At 35.2% G+C, this 19,411-nt stretch overlaps 2 protein-coding genes across 3 annotated transcripts in view; one reads left to right on the forward strand and one right to left on the reverse strand.

Moving 5' to 3' along the window:
- WDR70 (WD repeat domain 70) overlaps nucleotides 1-2,328 on the reverse strand; it is a 228,362-nt gene extending 226,034 nt beyond the window's left edge. For both annotated transcript variants that reach the window (XM_016142476.2, XM_016142475.2), the window contains exons 1-3: nucleotides 2,221-2,328; nucleotides 2,059-2,124; nucleotides 275-358 (exon numbers count right to left, since the gene is read on the reverse strand). In XM_016142476.2, coding sequence (XP_015997962.1) covers nucleotides 275-358; nucleotides 2,059-2,124; nucleotides 2,221-2,245 — 175 coding nt within the window. In that variant the 5' untranslated portion in view covers nucleotides 2,246-2,328. The remainder of the gene's footprint in view (nucleotides 1-274; nucleotides 359-2,058; nucleotides 2,125-2,220) is intronic.
- A 5,619-nt stretch (nucleotides 2,329-7,947) lies between these two features.
- NUP155 (nucleoporin 155) overlaps nucleotides 7,948-19,411 on the forward strand; it is a 52,245-nt gene continuing 40,781 nt past the window's right edge. Inside the window, exons 1-6 of the mRNA XM_016142473.2 lie at nucleotides 7,948-8,241; nucleotides 10,687-10,824; nucleotides 12,321-12,417; nucleotides 14,506-14,576; nucleotides 17,690-17,782; nucleotides 18,907-19,073. Of these exons, the coding sequence (XP_015997959.2) occupies nucleotides 8,085-8,241; nucleotides 10,687-10,824; nucleotides 12,321-12,417; nucleotides 14,506-14,576; nucleotides 17,690-17,782; nucleotides 18,907-19,073 (723 nt within the window). The 5' untranslated portion in view covers nucleotides 7,948-8,084. The remainder of the gene's footprint in view (nucleotides 8,242-10,686; nucleotides 10,825-12,320; nucleotides 12,418-14,505; nucleotides 14,577-17,689; nucleotides 17,783-18,906; nucleotides 19,074-19,411) is intronic.

A 19,411-nucleotide genomic window follows, 5' to 3' on the forward strand; every position in this document is an offset into this window, starting at 1 on the left:
ATTCTTATAAATTAATTTAGCATCCTTGTTTGATAGCACATACACCTAAAAGATTTTAGCACTCAGACCTTCTAACCCTATTTAGATACAACATTCACCATGACTTAAAAAAAAAAAAAAAAAAAAAAAAGGAACCTCTGCTTCCAAAGGAACCAGTACATACTGTGTTAACAATTTTGAAATTTTTTTCAAATTTATATTAACTGTCAACATATTTGTGCAAGGAATATACAGTATTTCAACCAATAAAACAGCAGATAATTGAACATCATACCCAGTGTTTTCCGACTTCTTTCCACAGCTGTTCTTCGAGTTTGTTCAAACATGGCTTCCAAATCAAAGGTGCGAGCTTTTTTCCCTAAAATAGGAATAAGTAGTAGACTGTGATCTTCTTGCACTAAGCTGGCCAAACTTTAAGTACTCGATAAATATTTACTGAATGATCAATAACCACTTCATCTAATTTACAGCATGGCTATAAGATAACCATAAAACATCAAGAAATAAGAGTTTACTTCCCAGAGAATTTTCAATGACAATCTCATCACTAAGTACCATTAACCAGCCAACTTTCCCATCCTCCTATAATTCATTTAGACACTACCCTTAAAACTACAACACTGATGTGGTAAGCAAAATACCCTAATCTCTGGAGCCTGTGAATATGTAACATTACATGGCAAAAGAGGCTTTGCAGGTGTAACTAAGGTTATGGACTTTTAACTAGAGAGATTACCCTGGTTGGCCCAATCTAATCACAGGAGCCTTTCAAGCAAAGATGCAGAACAAGTATGGCAGAAGTCAGAGAGATTTGAAGTGTGAGAAGAACTGAAGGTAATGTAGTTTATTTGAAGATGAAAGGAGCAATCGGACAAGTAATGTAGGTAGTTTAAGAAGCTAAGAGACTCCCACCTTACATCCAGTGAGGAAACAGGGTCATCAGCCTCAATACCATAGGGAACCTGAATGAGCTTGGAAGCAATGTGGTATTTGTTTTCATTGTTTATTTTTTTATATAACTACTCTGTGTTGATAAAAATATGGTAAAAATGGCATTCTTAAATCACACTGACTTAGTTATAAACTGAAACGACCTTTCTGAAGGGCATTATGACAATAGTATCAAGAAGTTTTAAAAGATACACATACAACTTTTTGGTTACTATTTAATATTTGTACATTTTTAAAGTAGTCCCTCTAGAAATCTACCTTAGGGAAATACACATAAAATTCCTTTTACAAAAGGAGACAGTTATTTATAAACATGTTTATTTTAGCATTATTGATAAAAGAATTAGAAACTGTAAAGTTAAAAATATTACAAATTATAGAACTTCTATTAAATGAACTACTACTCAGTCATTAAAAATCATGTTTTGGAACAGCATTTTCTAATACGGGAAAATCCTCAAAATATTAAGAATTATGTAATATAAAATTGTACATAAATATAATCTTAATTTTCTTAACAAATACACGAAAAAACTGGAAAACTAACTTTTAAGTCTTGATTTCTAGATCTTGAGATTATGAACGATTTTACTTCTCATTTGTTTCCTCTATTTCCTGCTATTATGCGGGTTACTTTTGAAATTAGGGAGAAAGCTATTTTAAAGAACTAAAACAAAAATAAGTACTACGGTATATTCCTACAGAAGTATATAGTACTTTTATAGACATGACCACCTAAGAGATAGTAAAAATGTGGTTCATCTGTTACCAACAAGGCCACCCCATTACAGACCACAGTAAGTGGTTAGCTCTGTCTCACGACGCAAAGAAATAACTCCTTAAACCAACATCCTCCATCGCGTGGGTCACAAAGCAATCTTTCTTTCTCACAAGCCTTCCCTTAAGCGTCACCTGAGCTGGTCCCAAAAGACAGGCAGGATTTAAAAAATGGATGGTAAAGAGTGTGTCGAAAAACTGCAGCATCAGAACTAAAGTGATTAAGACTTGGCACAGCTGGAAGATGCGGAATAGAAGTGACAGCTCGGTCTCCCCTCCCAAGCTATGGCTCTTAAAAGCGCTGTAAAAGGAGACGAGGTTGTCACTCACCAAACCCCGTGAATCCCATGGTGACCGCCAGCTGCGGGTCCGGTCCCGATGCGTCTGAGCCTGCCACTGAGACAAGAGGGAAAGAGAGGGGTCTCGTTAGTGCGGCGCCCCCAGATCTCCTGGCCCGGTTCACCCTACCCAGGCTCGCCTGCCTGAACCCACCTTCGCTGGGCCCCGGGCGCTCCATGTCTGGCCGCCCGCAATCGAACAAGAATCAGCAGCTGCCCAAACAGCTGCAAAAGACTCACGGCAAACCCGGCCGGAAGTATCGCCTCCGAGTGTCAGCGCCGCTGCCAACGCCAAGAGCGGCGCTCTCCACAGAGGGACGGCGGCCTTCTGAGCATCGCCGCCCTAGCGGACTGGCGAGGCATAAGCGCTGGAGAGACTGCCTGCCAATTCTACACACTGGATAGGAACATTATTCGGAATTTCTGGAACATCTTTTACATTTTAAGATGCGTCTACTCCCAAGGTCACACTGAACCCTCACAACATTCCAAAGAAAAGCCAACAAATTCCCTCGCTTTGTCTTTTGTCCTCCTCTATGAGGAAACTTTCAGTTTTCCACCTTTTGAGTATACTTTAAGGAAGAAACAAGTATTTACTACATGAGTGAAAAGCACTCAGAAGCCAAAAAGACCTGAATTATCGAAAAGAGTAGTCAGAAAATTCTCAAACGCTTACACATTTAGCCCAAGTTTCCCTCTGACTGTTAGCCATGCTTGGCTAGAGAGTTTCGTAGCCCACACAGCAACAGTTCTCAAAGCATCTTATTCACATATTTATTATATTTTCACTTTTTACTGGTTTTAATTTCTTTACATGACTCCTTTTCTATGCTGTGAACTAATGGCACATTATTTATCTCTATATTTCTAAATTCTAGCAGAACCACTTATAGTCCTTATAAATGTCGCTTAATGAAAATATGTCCAGTAAGTTACTCATTAGCCCCACTACTACCTTAGTCCATCTCAAATTATACTTTATTTATAGACCCCCCAAATGATAATGATCTAGCAATTTCCATTGCTCTTAAAATAAAATGTAAAATTAACATGGCTTCCGAAGCCTTAGAACTTCACCTTTTCCTATTTTCCATCATACCAGTCTTCTTTCAGCTCTATAAGCAGCCTCAGAACATGATATCCTCAAAGCTCTGACTCATTGCCAACCCATGCCCTTCATTTAACACCATTCACCACTCAGGTCTTGAATTAAACGTCAATGCTCTTGTGAGCATTTCCAGACCTTTACAGATCTCTAAGTTAGGCCCCTCTATCACATAATCAAATACCCTTCCTTCATAGCACAATGCCTCATCGGGCATCAATATTTGTTGAATAAAAGAAAGTAGTTGTGAAGGCAAAAGCTACTCCCCTAATATGGAGGATATTATATAATTTGGGACAACAAAGTTTGGTTTCATCCTGAGAGATTACTGAACCACAAAAGTCAAAAGTTGATGTGAACGCCAATCAGTAAGGCTAATTCATTGCAACTTCACCAAAATAAGTTATTATGAATGCCAGTGCCTCTTTCCTGAGTACATATAAACAAAACTTAGGTAATAGAACTTGATGAAAGCAGCTCATTATGTAACCCATATCCCAAGCTTATAAATAACTACCTCAGCTCGTCAGTAGTCAAGGACTTGTGAGGGCTTGAAATGAGACATAATTTTTTTCTTTCCAAGAAGGCTTTAATTTTTAGAGAAGTTTTAAAAAATTGACCAAAAGGTACAGAGATTTCCCATCCTACGCCACACATGCATAGCCTCCTGCATTATCAACATTCCCCACCAGAATGATACATTTGTTACAGCTGATGAACCTACATCAGCACATCATAATCACCTGAAGTCCACAGTTTACATAGGGTTCACTCATTGTGTTGTACATTCTATGGTTTGGGACAAATGTATAATAACATCTACCCATCATTATGGCATCATACAGAGTGTTTTCATGGCCCTAAAAATCCTCTGTGTTCTGCCTAGTCATCCCTCTTCCCCTCCCACTAACCCCTGCCAAACACTGTTTTCTTTTTCTGTCTCCATAGTTTTGCCTTTTCCAGAATGTCATATATTTTGAAGCATACAGTACGTAGCCTTTTCAGATTGGCTGCTCTCACTTAGCAATATACATTTAAAGTTCCTCCACGTCTTTTCATGACCTAACACCTCATTTATTTTTAGCACCGAATAATATCCCATCGTCTGGATATGCCACAGTACACTTATCCATTCACCTATTGAAGGACACCTTGGTTGCTTCTGAATTTTGACAATTGTGAATAAAACTGCTATAAACATCCATGTGCAGGTTTTGTGTAGACATAAATTTTCAACTCCTTTTAGCACTTATCAAGGAGCACAATTCTTGGTTCATATGATAAGAGTACGTTTAGTTTTGTAAGAAACTGCCAAACTGTCTTCCAAAGTGGCTGTACCATTTTGTATTTCCATCAGAAGTAAATGTGGGTTCCTATTCCTCCAAATCCTCACCAGCATTTGCTATTATTAGTGTTCCAGATTTTGGACTTTCTAATAGATATATAGTGGTATCTCGTTGTTTTAATTTGCATTTCCCTGATGACATATAATGTGGAACATCTTTTCATGTGCTAAACTGCCGAATTTGGTGATGGCATCTATTAAGGTCTTTGGCCTATTTTTAAATCTGATTCGGATAATATAATTTTGTGTGAGTTACCTAGCCTCTATGTGCTTCAAATTCCTCATCTGTGCCTGGCATACATTGGCCATTATTAAGTGCTAGATGCTAGTGAGAGTGGTGAAGACACAAAACATAGTCCCTGCCCTCATGAGATTTCTATTCTAATAAAGAGATTAAAAAAAAAAAACTTAAATGCGTAAGGGGACTAATAGTCTAACCAGAAATATATGAAGCTACTTGAGCAGTTCTCAAAATGTATTCTGCAGATGTCTTTAAGGTGCCTATGAGATTGAAACTATTTTCCTAATACTAAGACATCATTTGCCTTTTTCACTGTATTGCTATTTGCACTGATGATGCAAAAGCAATAGTGGGTAAAACTGCCGATGCATAAATCAAGGCAGTGACAAGCAAACCCGTGTAGCCATCACTGCATTCTTCACTTTACATACTCACTATAGACAAAACTAATTTCCCTTAAAAATGTCCACAATAAAGCCATAACATTAATTTTATTAAATCTGGACCCTTGAGTACATGTCTTTCAAATATACTGTGTGACAAAATAAGCACTCATAAAGCACTTTTGATTGCATATCAAAATATGATAGTTGTCTCAAATTAGAAAAAAAATTTGTGAGATTGAGTTATTAGCTTTTTTTTTATGGAACACCATTTTACTTGAAAGTATGACTCACAAAAAAAAATTATTCAGACTTAAGTATCTGGCAGACATTTCCTCAAAAATGAATGAGTTTGTCGTTTCAAAGAAAATAACTCACTGTACTCCTCACTAATAAAAATTAGAGCTTTCAAGAGAAAATTAGAATCTTGAACTACTTGTATCAACAACCATAAGCTTGCCAGCTTCCCAATACTTAAGGATTTTTCTGATAAGATAGGTAGTGATATTAATATAATCACTTTTTTCTATTGTGCAATGAAATATGTCAATGTTTGGAAGTTCTGTATACCTCAGAGAACCAGTATCACTCAAGTGACCAAAGCATAATATTACAGAATCATGCACAGTTAAAAGATCCATTCGAAGTATAAGAAAGACCAGTAGATTTTAATTTAACCTAGTTCAAAAAATTCACTGGTTTCAAATTCCACATCACAACTAAACTTTAAGAAATTATCACTTGTCAAGTTTTGGTACATTACCAGAGAACATTTACAAATGTCTAAAAAATATATTAAAATAATTCTCCCTTTTCCAACTACATAACTGTGTGAGACACTTTTCTTCGTATTTCAACTAAAAAATATATCACAATGTATTAATGGCAGATGGAGATGTTAGAATTGAGCTATCTTTATCTCTTAAATCTCAGAGATTTAAGAGATTTGCAAAAATGTAAAATAACGCCATTCCTCTAGCAAATTTTTTTGTTTTGGAAGCTATGTCATTTTTCGTAAAATGTGTTATTTGTATTAATACGGATTAGCTTATTATTCTTTTAAATAAATTTTTAAATTTCTCCTTTTTATGAGATACTAGCAATTATGATCAATGTAACTCACACGAAACAAACTCTTTGTAATTCTTAATAATTTGTAAGGATATGAAGAGGTTCTAAGGTCAAAAAGTTTTCAAATCACTGTTCTAGAGACTTCAGCAAATTTTTCCAGTAAAAGGTTTGATGTAAACATTTTAGGGTTTGATGGTAAACATTTTAGGCTTTGAGGCCATGTTGTCTGTGTAGCAACCACAGAATTCAGCAATGTAGCTGGAAAGCAGCCACAGGGCAATGCTAAATGAATGGAAGTCTTTGGACCTAGACTCCTGGGAATGTTGCTGTGCAAGAATATTAAACCAGTATTGCTAGATCATCCAATTCGTGGAGTCGAAAACTCTGAACTGTATATTTTGTCTCGAATTCAAAACAAACAAACACTGTGCCAGACTATTAGTTTTCATTCTGGGGTCTACCAAATAAAACTGACAGCTAGACCCATCTGCCTATTTGTCTACCAATAACACAAATCTATTTTTTTATTTTATTTTTTTGGTATATTTGCTATGAGGTCTTAAATTATACATAGAGTGGTAACATCACAGAACTTTAATATTCAGAAATGCAGTCAACCATTACTGAAGGAATAAAAAGTAATTCAAACAGCAAAAGACAAATTTTAAAGTAGTTCAGTCATTGATTTGAGAAACTATGGATGTTTACTTAGGTGAAAGTCTAAATAAGAAGTAAATAAAGACTGCTCTTTGAAGATGATTTGATTTAACCACTCGAGTTACCTTCTATATGAAATGAAGCCTATCTTGCCTCTCCTTCCTCATTTCTATCTTTCTACTGCAGTTAATACAAACCCCAAAGAAGTTATGGAGACGTACTCCATTGCTTTGCTTGAGTGTCTCTGCACGAAACACCTTGAGCACTGTGTCAGTTTGATATCCCCAGCACCAGGCACAATGCCTAAGTCAAATTAAGCATTTAGTTTCTGTGGAAGGACTTGGTAATTTCGTGGATGATCTTTAAATCAGTCCCTATACTATGTGCTGGGAATAAAACGATGAATTACAACTGTATGCTTCCTCTCCGTGCTGCGAAATAAAAGGAGCAGCCGTACGGAGCAAATGATTCTGTAAACACTTAATTTGTCTCCAATAACCGGCCAAAGTCAAACAGTAGCGATACACAAATAGAAAAGCTTGATGAATTTTAATTTACGCTGAAACTCATAAGAATTGTAGTGAAACTCTGGTTCTACGTAACTGTTTCTGACAACAGGCTAAGTCCCAGCCACTCTCAAAAAAAATTTATTTGAAGGACCAAATAAATTGACGCACAATTCTTAACTAGCTGCAGTTGCGGGATTCGGACCCGCGAAGCTCGAGGCAAGAAGATCCAGCGCGCGCTTAACCCACGGGAACTCAAGCAACCTGCGTGGCCCCCCAACTGCCCGCCTCCCACCTACCCGGTCCCTTCTCCCCCTTCCTCCCCAACCCTCCCAGCCCTGTCCAGGGCCTCGCCTTCCCTTTCCCCTTCCCCATTTCCCTCTCCTCTTTTCCCTCTTTCCTTCCTTAGACACCCTCCTTTGATTGCCCCTCCCCAACTCCCAGACACCCAGCCAACCCCTGGCAGATGCGTGCCGCTCACTCGCCCCATCCCTAACGTCCAGCCCCTCCCAACAGCTTTCACCACGCAACTCCAAACGGACGCTTCAAATTCCCCACCTGAGGAAGCGGAAGTGCGTCATGCACAGGCGCCGAGGCGCTCGTTTGGCGCGCGCGCCCTGAGCTACAGTGCCGAGCTACGGTCTTGGGTTTTGTCTCATTACTCCTTGGTTTTTGACTTTTTTCGGACGTTGGTGTCTCGGGTTTCTAAGATGCCGTCTTCTTTGCTGGGCTCTGCGATTCCGGCATCTGCGACAACCGCAGCCCTGCAGGAAGCTCTGGAAAATGCGGGGCGGCTCATCGACCGTCAGTTGCAAGAAGACCGCATGTACCCGGACCTTTCCGAACTGCTTATGGTATCTGCTCCAAGTGAGTGTTTGGTGCCTATTTGGTGACTCTTCTTTCACAATCAAAAGGACTCTCGCCTGACTCCTTAACCAGGACCTTATTGCTTTGGTGGACCAGGCGAAGACATCTTGAAATTTAGGGCGCCGTTTGCTCCATTTCGAAGAGCGAAAAAGCCTATTTTCATTTTTTCCCTGTCCTCACTTTTCTCATTGCAGATACTTGAGAGGGTAGGAGTGAAAAGCAAGCCCCATTTGAAGCCTTAATGAGCTTCTCACTGCCTCCAGGTGTCTATTGCTAAGGTCAGATGAGGAGGAGCGCCTGATCCAAGTCTCATCTTTGTTAATTACTCGTATTACGGTTAGGGTAAAACGCAAGCGCAAACGGAGTTCATTTGGAAACTTACCATGTTCTCTCAAAGATATGTTTTATTATGTGTATGTGGGGTTAATGTAATATGAAGTGCTGGAAAGTAACTGCCAGTGGAATAAAGAAAGAGAAAAGGGAAATCAGCAGTGATGATGGACAGGGAGAGTAGGGCGAAGTATGTGCCAACAAGAGAGGTGACTGGAAAATGTTCTGTTAACGGTTTTAAAGTATGGCTGGGCTGCTCAAGGCATATGGAATTCTGTAAGTTTCTAGAAAAAAGTGACTCCTTTGTGAGGTGGATTGGAGAAAAGCAGAGAAGTGTAAGTAAGAGAGAGACAAGAGTTTTGGTAAGCGAAAACCAAGATAAAATGACGGGATAATCTGTGCAATGTAAACCTAAAGGACACCTCCGATGACATAAAAATTTTTAATTGAATTTACGGCTATGCCGCCTTGAACAGGCCGGATCCTGTCTGATCTCGGAAGCTAAGCGGGATCTGTCCTGGTTGTACTTGGATGGGAGAGCACCTAGGAAGACCAGGTGCTGTAGATGTAAAAAAATTAAAATAATAATAATAATAAGGGATTGTAAGCTGACAGGGTCCTTGCAATCTGTGAGGTCAACCAAGGCTTGCCTTGCCTAAAAAAAAAAAAAAAAATTAATTGAGACTTGTAATCAGAAAAAAGATAAAAACAAAGCAAAGATAGTATTTGTTGCTGACAGCTACTTACCAGTGGGCTTGAGTGGCCTGTTAGCAACTCTCCTCTTGACAGCATTATTCACATTGACCTTCTTAGGTTTGAAAGCAAGATATAAAATACAGTCTATACATTCTGGTCCATATCTGACCCTATCCTCCCTATCCACTTTTACACACACCTTACCTCTTCAACCTAATCTCTTCCCCTACTTCTGTCCTATTCTTAGCCTACTTATTCCAGTCACACTGAATTTAACCTGTTTTCCCTAAGAAGCACCCTCTTCAGGATTTTATTTTACATGTACCCTTAATCATTTCTGGGATGTTCTTTTCTGCGTGACAAACGATTCTTCCAGACTCTCTTAAATATCACTTTCTTTGTGAAGACTTTCTTAACCATGTGCATCCTCACCAGGGTTATTCATTTCATTCTTGTGTCCCCACTGCCATTTAACACATCCATTGTTGTATTAAAATTATGTTTCAAGATGAAATGGGTTGTGTGATTTGCTTTAAAAAACTAGGGAATGAGCGGTTAGTGATATAAATGAAACAGGTTTGGGCATGTTACTGGTAATTGTTGAAACTGGATAATCAGTATATAGGGATTGATTTCATTTTTCGCTAATTTATATATTTTTTAAATTTCCATAATACATTTAAAAATATATTTAAAAATTGTTTTACATTTAAGTTTTCCCCAACATCTTTGTACTTTAGAAAAGGTGCCCGGGATAACATAGGCCATGAGTCAGATCTGAAGAATACCTTACTCAGGGCTAGGTAAGATAGACACTCCTGCCCTTAGTGTCTGGGTCTCAGAGCAAGAGATAGGTTGCCAAATGAGAACATTGTAGTCTGATTTTTCTCAGTAAAATATTGCTTCTATGGTATTATATATATTTATCTTACTGGTCTAGGGGAGAAATCTAATAGAAAAAGGAATGGGTTGGTTTAATCTGTATATGTTTAAGTGGGAAAGGAAATAGCTCTTTTTCCTCCAATCGATATTGGGTTTGTCCACAGTTGTTTGATCTGAGACTCAGATCAAGCAGTTGTATAAATGTGTGTGTATATGTCCATATATATATACATATATATATCATGTTAGTAAAATAATAGAAAAATATTAAATTATTGAACTAACCATTTCCTTTTTTTTATGGAATAGTCCTTAGGAAAGATAGCCTTCTGTTTAGTGCTGAAACCACTAATTGCTCCCACTTTAACATTGGAATTTCTCAGGTCTCCTTTTATCAGGTCAGAACTACTTTATTCTCTCTTTACCTTTCGAATCACCAGATGCACATTTTGTTGTAGTTTGCAATGCTTCTCTGTCTCCAGTCAATGCCCAACACATTATTAATTTTAAATAAAGGCTTCATTTTATTTGTTGTAGATAATCCCACTGTTTCTGGCATGTCGGATATGGATTATCCTCTACAAGGACCTGGTTTGCTGTCAGTACCCAACCTTCCAGAGATCAGTTCCATCCGAAGAGTTCCTCTCCCGCCTGAACTTGTTGAACAATTTGGACGTATCCTATTACTTTGTATTTAACTCTTTAAAAAAAATTTTGAGTTGATATTCTCATAATTCTTGTTTTGTGTTTAATTCATGTTGTATTTAAGTTCATTTAAGGGTTTTATTTAAAATACATATGAGTACATGGATAGCTTACCATGTGCCTAGAAATGTTTATATAAAATTTAATGTTGAAAGTTGAGTCACATTTTAATTGAAGACATTGAGGAGAGTTAATTGTTTACAAGAAACTGCATTTTTGAATGATGTTATTGCAAAATATTCCCAGTTAAGTACTATATGAGAAAGTTTTTACTGCCGCACTTTTAGCTCAAAGACTTGTGATTTTCATCTTTATTTATAACCATATTTTAACATTTTGAAACTGGAATGTGGCTCTGAATATTTTTAAAAACAAAAACTACCAGGTGTTTCTTTTTTCTCCTCCCAAAAACATTTTGGGTGTGGTTTTACACTTGTGTCTTAGAATTGAAGTTTATATGTGATTATTATTTCTAAGGATTACAGTAAGAATCTGTATATAATGATATAAGGAACTGATATGCTAATTGCATCTTCAGAGATTGAGTAGCTAGAGGAGTTTTCTTACCCTTAAAGTGTGGCATATCCTGTGAAAGCACTAGATTTATAATTATTTGCTGGGCAGCTTTTACATTCATCTGTAGCTCTCATAATAAAGACATCAAGATGCTATATTAAAATTTAACCTGAGACTTTTAAAAGTATTAATCATTTAGAGTAAAGGGGATCCACATTTCAATGCAGCATGATTTAGAAAAAAGGAAAGTAGAAAAAATGTTTATAAAAAATGTAGAAAATCTAGTAAAATCTAATAGATATTTTTCATAAAATTTTCAGTGTTCTTCTGAGTCTTTGTAAAATAGTGTTATTAAATATATTATCCACTTTATCCTTAATATTCTTAATATTCTTTTTTAATCCTCTGATAATATTATACTCTGCAAGAGACATTTCCTTTAACTGGGAAATTATTTTGTTTTTGTAATTATTACATTATTTTATAATTACACAATATAAATCTTTGCCTATTTTTCAATGGCACTATTTATAAGGGGTTTGCAAATTGTCACCTAGCTGTGACTTTAGTATACCGTGTGCTTTTTTTTATCATTCTTGCTCTTCTGCAGTTGGAAAAACTGGTTCAGCATAAGTTTTTTAATCTCAAAGTTCACTGGTGTTATTCATAATCAATATTCTTTTTTAAGTTAGTAACGGTAAAAAAAAATTATATTTGTGCAGAATACATTTCAAGTAGTCAAATAACATTACTAAGATATTGTAATTTGTAAGTATTTCTGTCATATACTATGACTTTCATTAAACTGATGAGAAATCAAGATGTTTTATTTGTTCTCTATTAAAGAGTGGAAGGTCATGATTTTTTTATCATAAATTTTAAATCAAACATTTTTGAAACAAGTTTAAGAAAGATGAGACCGAAAGCTTTCTTACATCCACGTACCTCAGACATGCAGTGCAACTGCATGATGGGCGTGTTTCCTCCTATCCACAGAGCTTGGCTCACAATTGACAGTGACATATTTATGTGGAACTATGAAGATGGGTAGGTATTTAAGGCTGCCTTGCTTTAACATGACTTGAATTTAGATTGTCTTGATTGTAGCTGGTATTCTGCTCATTAGAAGCTATCTGATTTCTCTTTCATTCGTCTAACATCTGACTCAGTACTTCTCAGTGTGTATACCAGTCACCTGGGGATAGGGTTAAAATGTGGCATCTAAATAGTTCTGAGTGAGGTTCAAGAGTGCATTTGCAACATGCTCCCCGGTGATACTGCCAGTCGAAGTACCACTCTGAGTAGCAGAGTTCTACTTCCCAAACTCTTTATCCTGCAGTAAAGATCATCTATCAGTAATTCTATGAAAGACGGTTTGACATTTTAAACACCTGTTTTCCTTGCATTTCTGTGGAGTGGGAGACGTGATTTATTGGAGTGACTTAAATGTTTTGTTATTCTGTGGGCTTGACCTATGTGTAAATTAAGTGTGTATAACAAAGTCTGAGTGAGGGCCCAAGGTATTCTTGCCTAAAGTTTATTGATCTGGTGATCTCACTTTTGGCTTTTTGGAGATAACTTCTGTCTTACCTTGAGTTCATCATGTTATCATTTGGTGAGGTGTGGGTTAAGAAGACCTATATAGTTACAATGTTACTTTTACCCCTAACTTATTAATGCAGTTGTTAGAAGTCAACACACACGTGTGTGCATGTACACACACATCAACACTAACAACACTGAATTACTGAATCAAAATTAACAATAAGTGAGAATTTGTACCTTAAATCATTTTCGTTTGCTTATTTTTTTATTCGAACTTTTCAAATCTTTTGTTGAAATATTATATAGTCATGATAGCAATGATGTGTTGTGATTTTTCTCCTTATATCCTGAACTTTGCACCAGATCGTTGTATTACCATAACATAGGATAAAACCTCTTCATATAGGCATGGATTTCCTCAAGAAATCCAAATGCAAAAAATCACATAATATATGTTAAGAATAATTTTAAAAGGGTTTTCACTTTAATGAAAATTTTTATGTTTCCATTAATATCTAACCTACTCATTCATTTAAGAAATATATTGAGCTTATCATATATCAGATACTATTTTGTGCCAGGAACAGGCCAACCTTATTGTGTGTTCAACCTAGAACTCATTTAAGGAAAAATTGTTTGAACAATGTGCTTATTGAAAAAAATCAAGGCACAAATACTGTAGTTCACAAATTCAGTTCTGCATAAACTTTAGGCTTAGTTTTAGTTATTCCTTTAGCTTTCTGTTATAAATCCTAACTCCATCTGGATAATAGAAACATAATCTTGTTCAATTCATTGTTCTCTAATCCTCAACTTTCCCAGTATTGTTCTTGTTCCAGAGGTTAATGTTATGCCAGTTATTAAAGGAATCTGTGTGATGCCACCACAAGGGGAAATGGAGAAACCTGCTCCATATAAGCAGCCATTTACATGTTTCTTTTCTGTTTGCATTGTCCATTTCAGGACAACCAAGTTTTCTTCAAAGTCTGGATCATGTATTGTTTTCTTTTTTTGTTTGACGTTTTGAGCTTCTTGGATCTTGGCTTTGAGGTCTTTGGTTATTTTTGGAATCTTTTGCATGATCTTCAAATATCTGTTCTGCTCTGTTCTTCCCCTTTCTCTTCTTAGATTTCAGTTACATTTTTGTTACATTTTTTGATATTACACAGCAGATTTTGGATGCTCTGTTTTGTTTTTTCGTTTGTCCACTTTTTTTCTCTTTTTGTTTCAATTTGGATAATTTCTGTTGACCTAACTTCAATTTCACAGATTTTTTTTTTAGTTATGTGAAGTTCCCTGAAACGTTCTTAAAAGATTTTCTCTGTTTTTTCAACATTTTTTCTACACTTTGGCCCCTTGCTCTACTGTCATTTGAGACGGGGCAGGGGGTTGTGGGGCATGTGGAATGGGGAGCCAGCACTCCGTATTTTCCTGGTTTATGCTTTAGGCAGGCCTATGTGCCTGGGTCTTGGAACCAAAACAGTTAATTTGCTCATTTATTTGGCTTTATATTCTATAGTCATAAAGAGTATTGTAAGAAAACTTTGCTTTCTTTACATGTGTAACATATTTTTTTTCAACTGTTGACAGAGGAGACCTTGCCTATTTTGATGGACTTAATGAGACTATTCTTGCCGTGGGACTTGTGAAACCAAAAGCTGGTAAGAAATAATATGAGGATTCAATTATTTTTGTATATACATAGACTTCAAATGTTTTAGAAGTGAAAGATAACACATTTTAAATAGCTGAATTTCCTATCGAATCTTTGTTCTGAATTACTTCTAATTAGAAAATATAAAGTGACTAGGAATATTTAAATTTACTCACTTTATGGTATAAGCGAGTACCTTTAAAATTGTTAAACTATAAGTTTTGAATTTTATCTTCTTTGCTTTTTGTTACTTTCTTTGATTCATCTCAAGATTTTGCATTACACATTTTTCATCGGTTACTTAATTAAAAATAATTTTGTTTCTGCATTTTTTTTTTAGTCTTGATAGCCCATGGAAATGAGAACAGAATTCAGAATAAATCTTAGAGAAGTCATAAGCATTATTTAACTTACAGTTTCAACTTTTATTATGCCAGATCTTTTATCACAGCTACTGATAAACAGAATTGATTGATTTAAATTTAATATACATCTCATGAATGTACCTTCCTACAAAAGGATATAATAGACAAAATTCATTTGGTTGCAAGGCCTCAATAAAATTTTTTAAGGTCACAGCAGTTTTAAGATTAATAATTCACATAAATACAAACATGCAGTTTTGTGCACTGGGATTACATTGAAAACGTATTTCCTTAGATACAGCATTCTTTACCCTAATGTACTTCCGTCTTATTTCTTCAATTAGAAGTTGATTCATATAAAAGTCAACAACTGTTCCTGTCCCTGTTGTAATAAGTATAAATTGCCTGTCTAAAATTGCTAGTAAAATTTTGTTCTCAAATGTAAATTTCAGTGCAAAATTAAAATTATAGCATAGTGTTTGATATGACAACAAAGGTGTTATCTTTGATAATTAAACAATTCTAACTGCTATCAACAAGTGCTGAAAATTCTGACTGAAAATTCCAACATATGTTAAAGCTAACGATGTCCACATCTTTACCTTTTACAAGAAAACATTCTTCAAAGTAAAGTCATTGTTTTCTAAGTCATAGAGGCTTTTTGGCAAGATTCTGTTTTATTGACTCTTCTATGTAAACAAGAAAATTGTGAATCCATGTTTCAATTTTATGATTTTTTGAATAAGACATAAGAATTCTTAAATGTTTTCTAGCATTTGCAAGTTATTGCCTACAGACAAATTGACAAGATTTCCTCACAAAGAAGCATATCATATATCGAAAGATTCACATAGTAGTCCAGCTTCGGTCTCATCTTCCAAGGAGATAACTTAGCTGAAAGAGCTTGTGACTTTGGGGCAGTATCCATTTGCGCAATTATGTGATTATGAATCAAACAGTCTACCTCATTTGTATGACCAATAGAGCTACCACCAAATCAAATCATGTATAAACTCAGGACTTCCTGCAAGTTATTCTCGAAATGGTCTTTCCTTGTCCCTAATAGAGTAAACTTTACTCAAGTCCAGTCAGCTATTTCTAGAAAGTCAGTGACCTTCTCAGTAGAAGAGAAGAACTTTATATATTCTTATTTCTGGATAAAATACCTGTCATTGAAGCTGAAAGTACCATTGGCCAAGTTTTTGTTGCCAAAGCATACCTTTATAAAATTCAGTGAGTTAGTGTTCTGTTGAGTTTCCTCATTAAAGTAACAAACACAGATGCATCACAAAGGATCATATGTGCTCATATTTGTACACGTTATTAAACTACTTCTTTCAAATTTTTATTGAATAGTAAAACTTTGAACTGTTAGACAACTGGCAGTGTCTAAAAGGTACTAATAAGATGTACACTTTATAAATAAGAAATGAGAGTGACTAAAGTGAGAAATATCAGTCATTTGACCCTATGGCATCCTAAAGGGAAATAGCTTCCATTTCTACCATCTACCGTACAATACTTGAATAAATTAGGAGAGATTTTAGAGATGACATCATTTGACAGGGCAGTTTTACTTAATCTTTCTTTACTCCAAGCCATAAACCATCTCTACCACTTTATTAAATTCCAACTTTATGAAGGTTTCTGTAATCAAAGATGGCTTCTTTGGCTTAGCATTGTGACCAAATACTTTTAGATAAGACTTTTATTAATAAAAATCTAAGTTTTCATAAAGTTCAGGCTTTTTAAATTAACTTATGAAATGTCAACTATGTTTTGAGGTCATTAAAGTAGAAGATCTATGCCTTCAGCTTCATTCACTTCAACTTTGAGACACAAATTGGCCCCTTGACATTCATTAATGAAAGTAAAACCAAGTGATAATATAAGCTATTGTATTTTCTATAACATTTAACACCTGTAAATAGGCCAAGTATATATACATAAAAAGATGTCCATAATTATAACAAGATGTATTTCCTTTTATTCCTATTAGACATTATTTGGGGGGTCATAAAATGACAGTGATGTATATAGCATCTCACACCACTCCACCAAGCTAAACAGTACCTCAACATAAATTAACAAAAAAGTATTTGTACTTGGTAATATCCCCTCTGAAACTGTAAATTATCTGATTTTGATATATAAACTCATTTGGGAAACTTACACGACGTATAAACTGATTTCTGTTTCTATGAATTTGACTACTCAGGGTAACTGAAGTAAGTTACTTTTTAAAAATACTTTCTGTCTTTTTGTGACTGGCTCACTTCACTTAGCATAATGTCCTCAAGATTCATCACTGTTGTAGTATGTATCAGAATTTCCTTTTTTATTCCATTGCATGTAGATCCCATGTTTTATTTATCCATTCATCTGTTGATGGACATTTGGGTTGCTTCCATCTTTTAGTTACTGTGAATTATACTGCTATGAATGTGGGTACACAAATAGAAATCTTTATAATTTAATAAACCTGGGCTATTTTGTAATGTTACACTGATTTTAAGTGGTGTTAAATACTAAAGTATTTATTTCCAACGGTGTTTTATTCTGCTATTTTCTTTTTGAAAATGATCGTAGGTAGTAATATTTTAACATCAAAATTAAATAAATTGGTTTCAGACTTTTTGTATACTACTTAATCATTAGCTCATTGTAAAACCTTAATGGTAAAACCTTATTCTATTAATGTTTAAATACTGGATTTTTATGGAAAATAATCCATAACATGACTATTTTATCTTAGGCATCTTTCAGCCTCACGTACGACACCTCTTGGTTTTGGCAACCCCTGTGGATATAGTGATCCTTGGACTTAGCTATGCTAATTTGCAAACAGGTATAGCAACCCACATGTGTTTTTTAAAATAAAAATGTGATGGTGAACTTAATATTATAATTAAAAACTAACCTTTTTCACTAAGTTAACTTTCCAGGCCATTTGCTCATGAAAAATAATTTTCCATAGATATGGTATCTTACAAGATAGTATTTCCACCAAAGCATTTTGGATGTATTTACCATATTAATGTGCACATTTTAAATGTACGGTATGAAGAGAGGGTAGTAAAAGATAAATAATTGATGCCAGTTTTTCAGTAATGCCTTCACTTTCTTCGTTTCTGATTTTTTTGAATGACCATTTTAATATATGGAACACTAATATAAGAAGTTATTCTTTCCCTTGAAGAAGCCCTCAGTTAATTTATTGCAAGCACATTCAGTGGTTTCTTTTGCATTGTGGCAATCTATTTTGGATGAAATAATATTGAGTTTCAGTGACTCATTATTGTTTATTACTACCACATCCTTAGGCTCTTTTCCAAAACTTTACCCATTTCCTGTTTGCCCCCTAGGATATTTGCCGTGGAGCTGCAGCATTTACCCCGAGATAAGATACCTCTGATTACAGTCCTAACCTTACCCCACAGTTTGCCATGACATATCTCACTTTTATTATTATTTTTGCATCACTCTAGTATGTCGATGTTCTTTGGAAACAATGACATTCTATTTATAGCATTCTGTTTTTAGTAGTGATATTTCCGTGTACAAAATAGAGTAATTCTTGATCTCTGAAAATGTCAAATCCTAGAAAACATAGCATTCCTACACGTTACGTTAAATTAGTGGTGGCAGTGAGCTACACTTTTTTTTCCTAAACAGGAAAAGACTTTAAAATTTGGGTTAGTTTTTTGATTTGTGTTTTACAGTGTTACATACTATATATTATAATTACATGTATTAAAGTTTTTACATATATGCATACTGTAAGTTCTCTTTAACTTGAATTATCAAATTGTATCAAGCTTTTTATAGTAATTTAAAAATGGACTTTATAGAAGCTGTCAAGTATACCAGTAAGAATTCAGTAAAAATATAAATTTTAAAGATAATAGAGTTTGTTTTAAACTTCAAAAAAGTAAACAAACTGATTCCTGTGTTCTGTCTTTTAAAAAAAAGGATCCGGAGTTCTTAACGACAGCATGTGTGGCGGAATGCAGTTGCTTCCGGATCCTTTATATTCCCTTCCTACTGACAATACTTACCTTTTAACAATAACTTCCACTGATAATGGCAGAATATTCTTGGCTGGAAAGGATGGCTGTTTATATGAAGTAGCATACCAAGTAAGTCTAGCATTTATAAACATTTTTTCTCTCTCGATGAAGTAGAAATGGATTTTGTTTTTGTTTTGCAATTACAGAAGCACATTAATATATTCTTATAGAAAGTATTCAAACATACAGTTAAAGCCATAGTCCTCAATGACTACGTCATGCCTGCAATGTGAATGTCTCTATGCATTTATGTGTGTATACATGTATACATTTTGTGTTTGTATGTTTTTACTTGGATTGTTGCTTATGTTTTGTTGCATAATTAGCTTTTAACTATGTTTTGGAAGTCTTTTCTTGTCTCTATCTAGTAGATAGATATATTATGTTTGGTGATTATTGCATATTTG

The sequence above is a fragment of the Rousettus aegyptiacus genome, unplaced genomic scaffold, assembly GCF_014176215.1.
Source record: "Rousettus aegyptiacus isolate mRouAeg1 unplaced genomic scaffold, mRouAeg1.p scaffold_m13_p_8, whole genome shotgun sequence".
Lineage (NCBI taxonomy): Eukaryota > Metazoa > Chordata > Mammalia > Chiroptera > Pteropodidae > Rousettus > Rousettus aegyptiacus.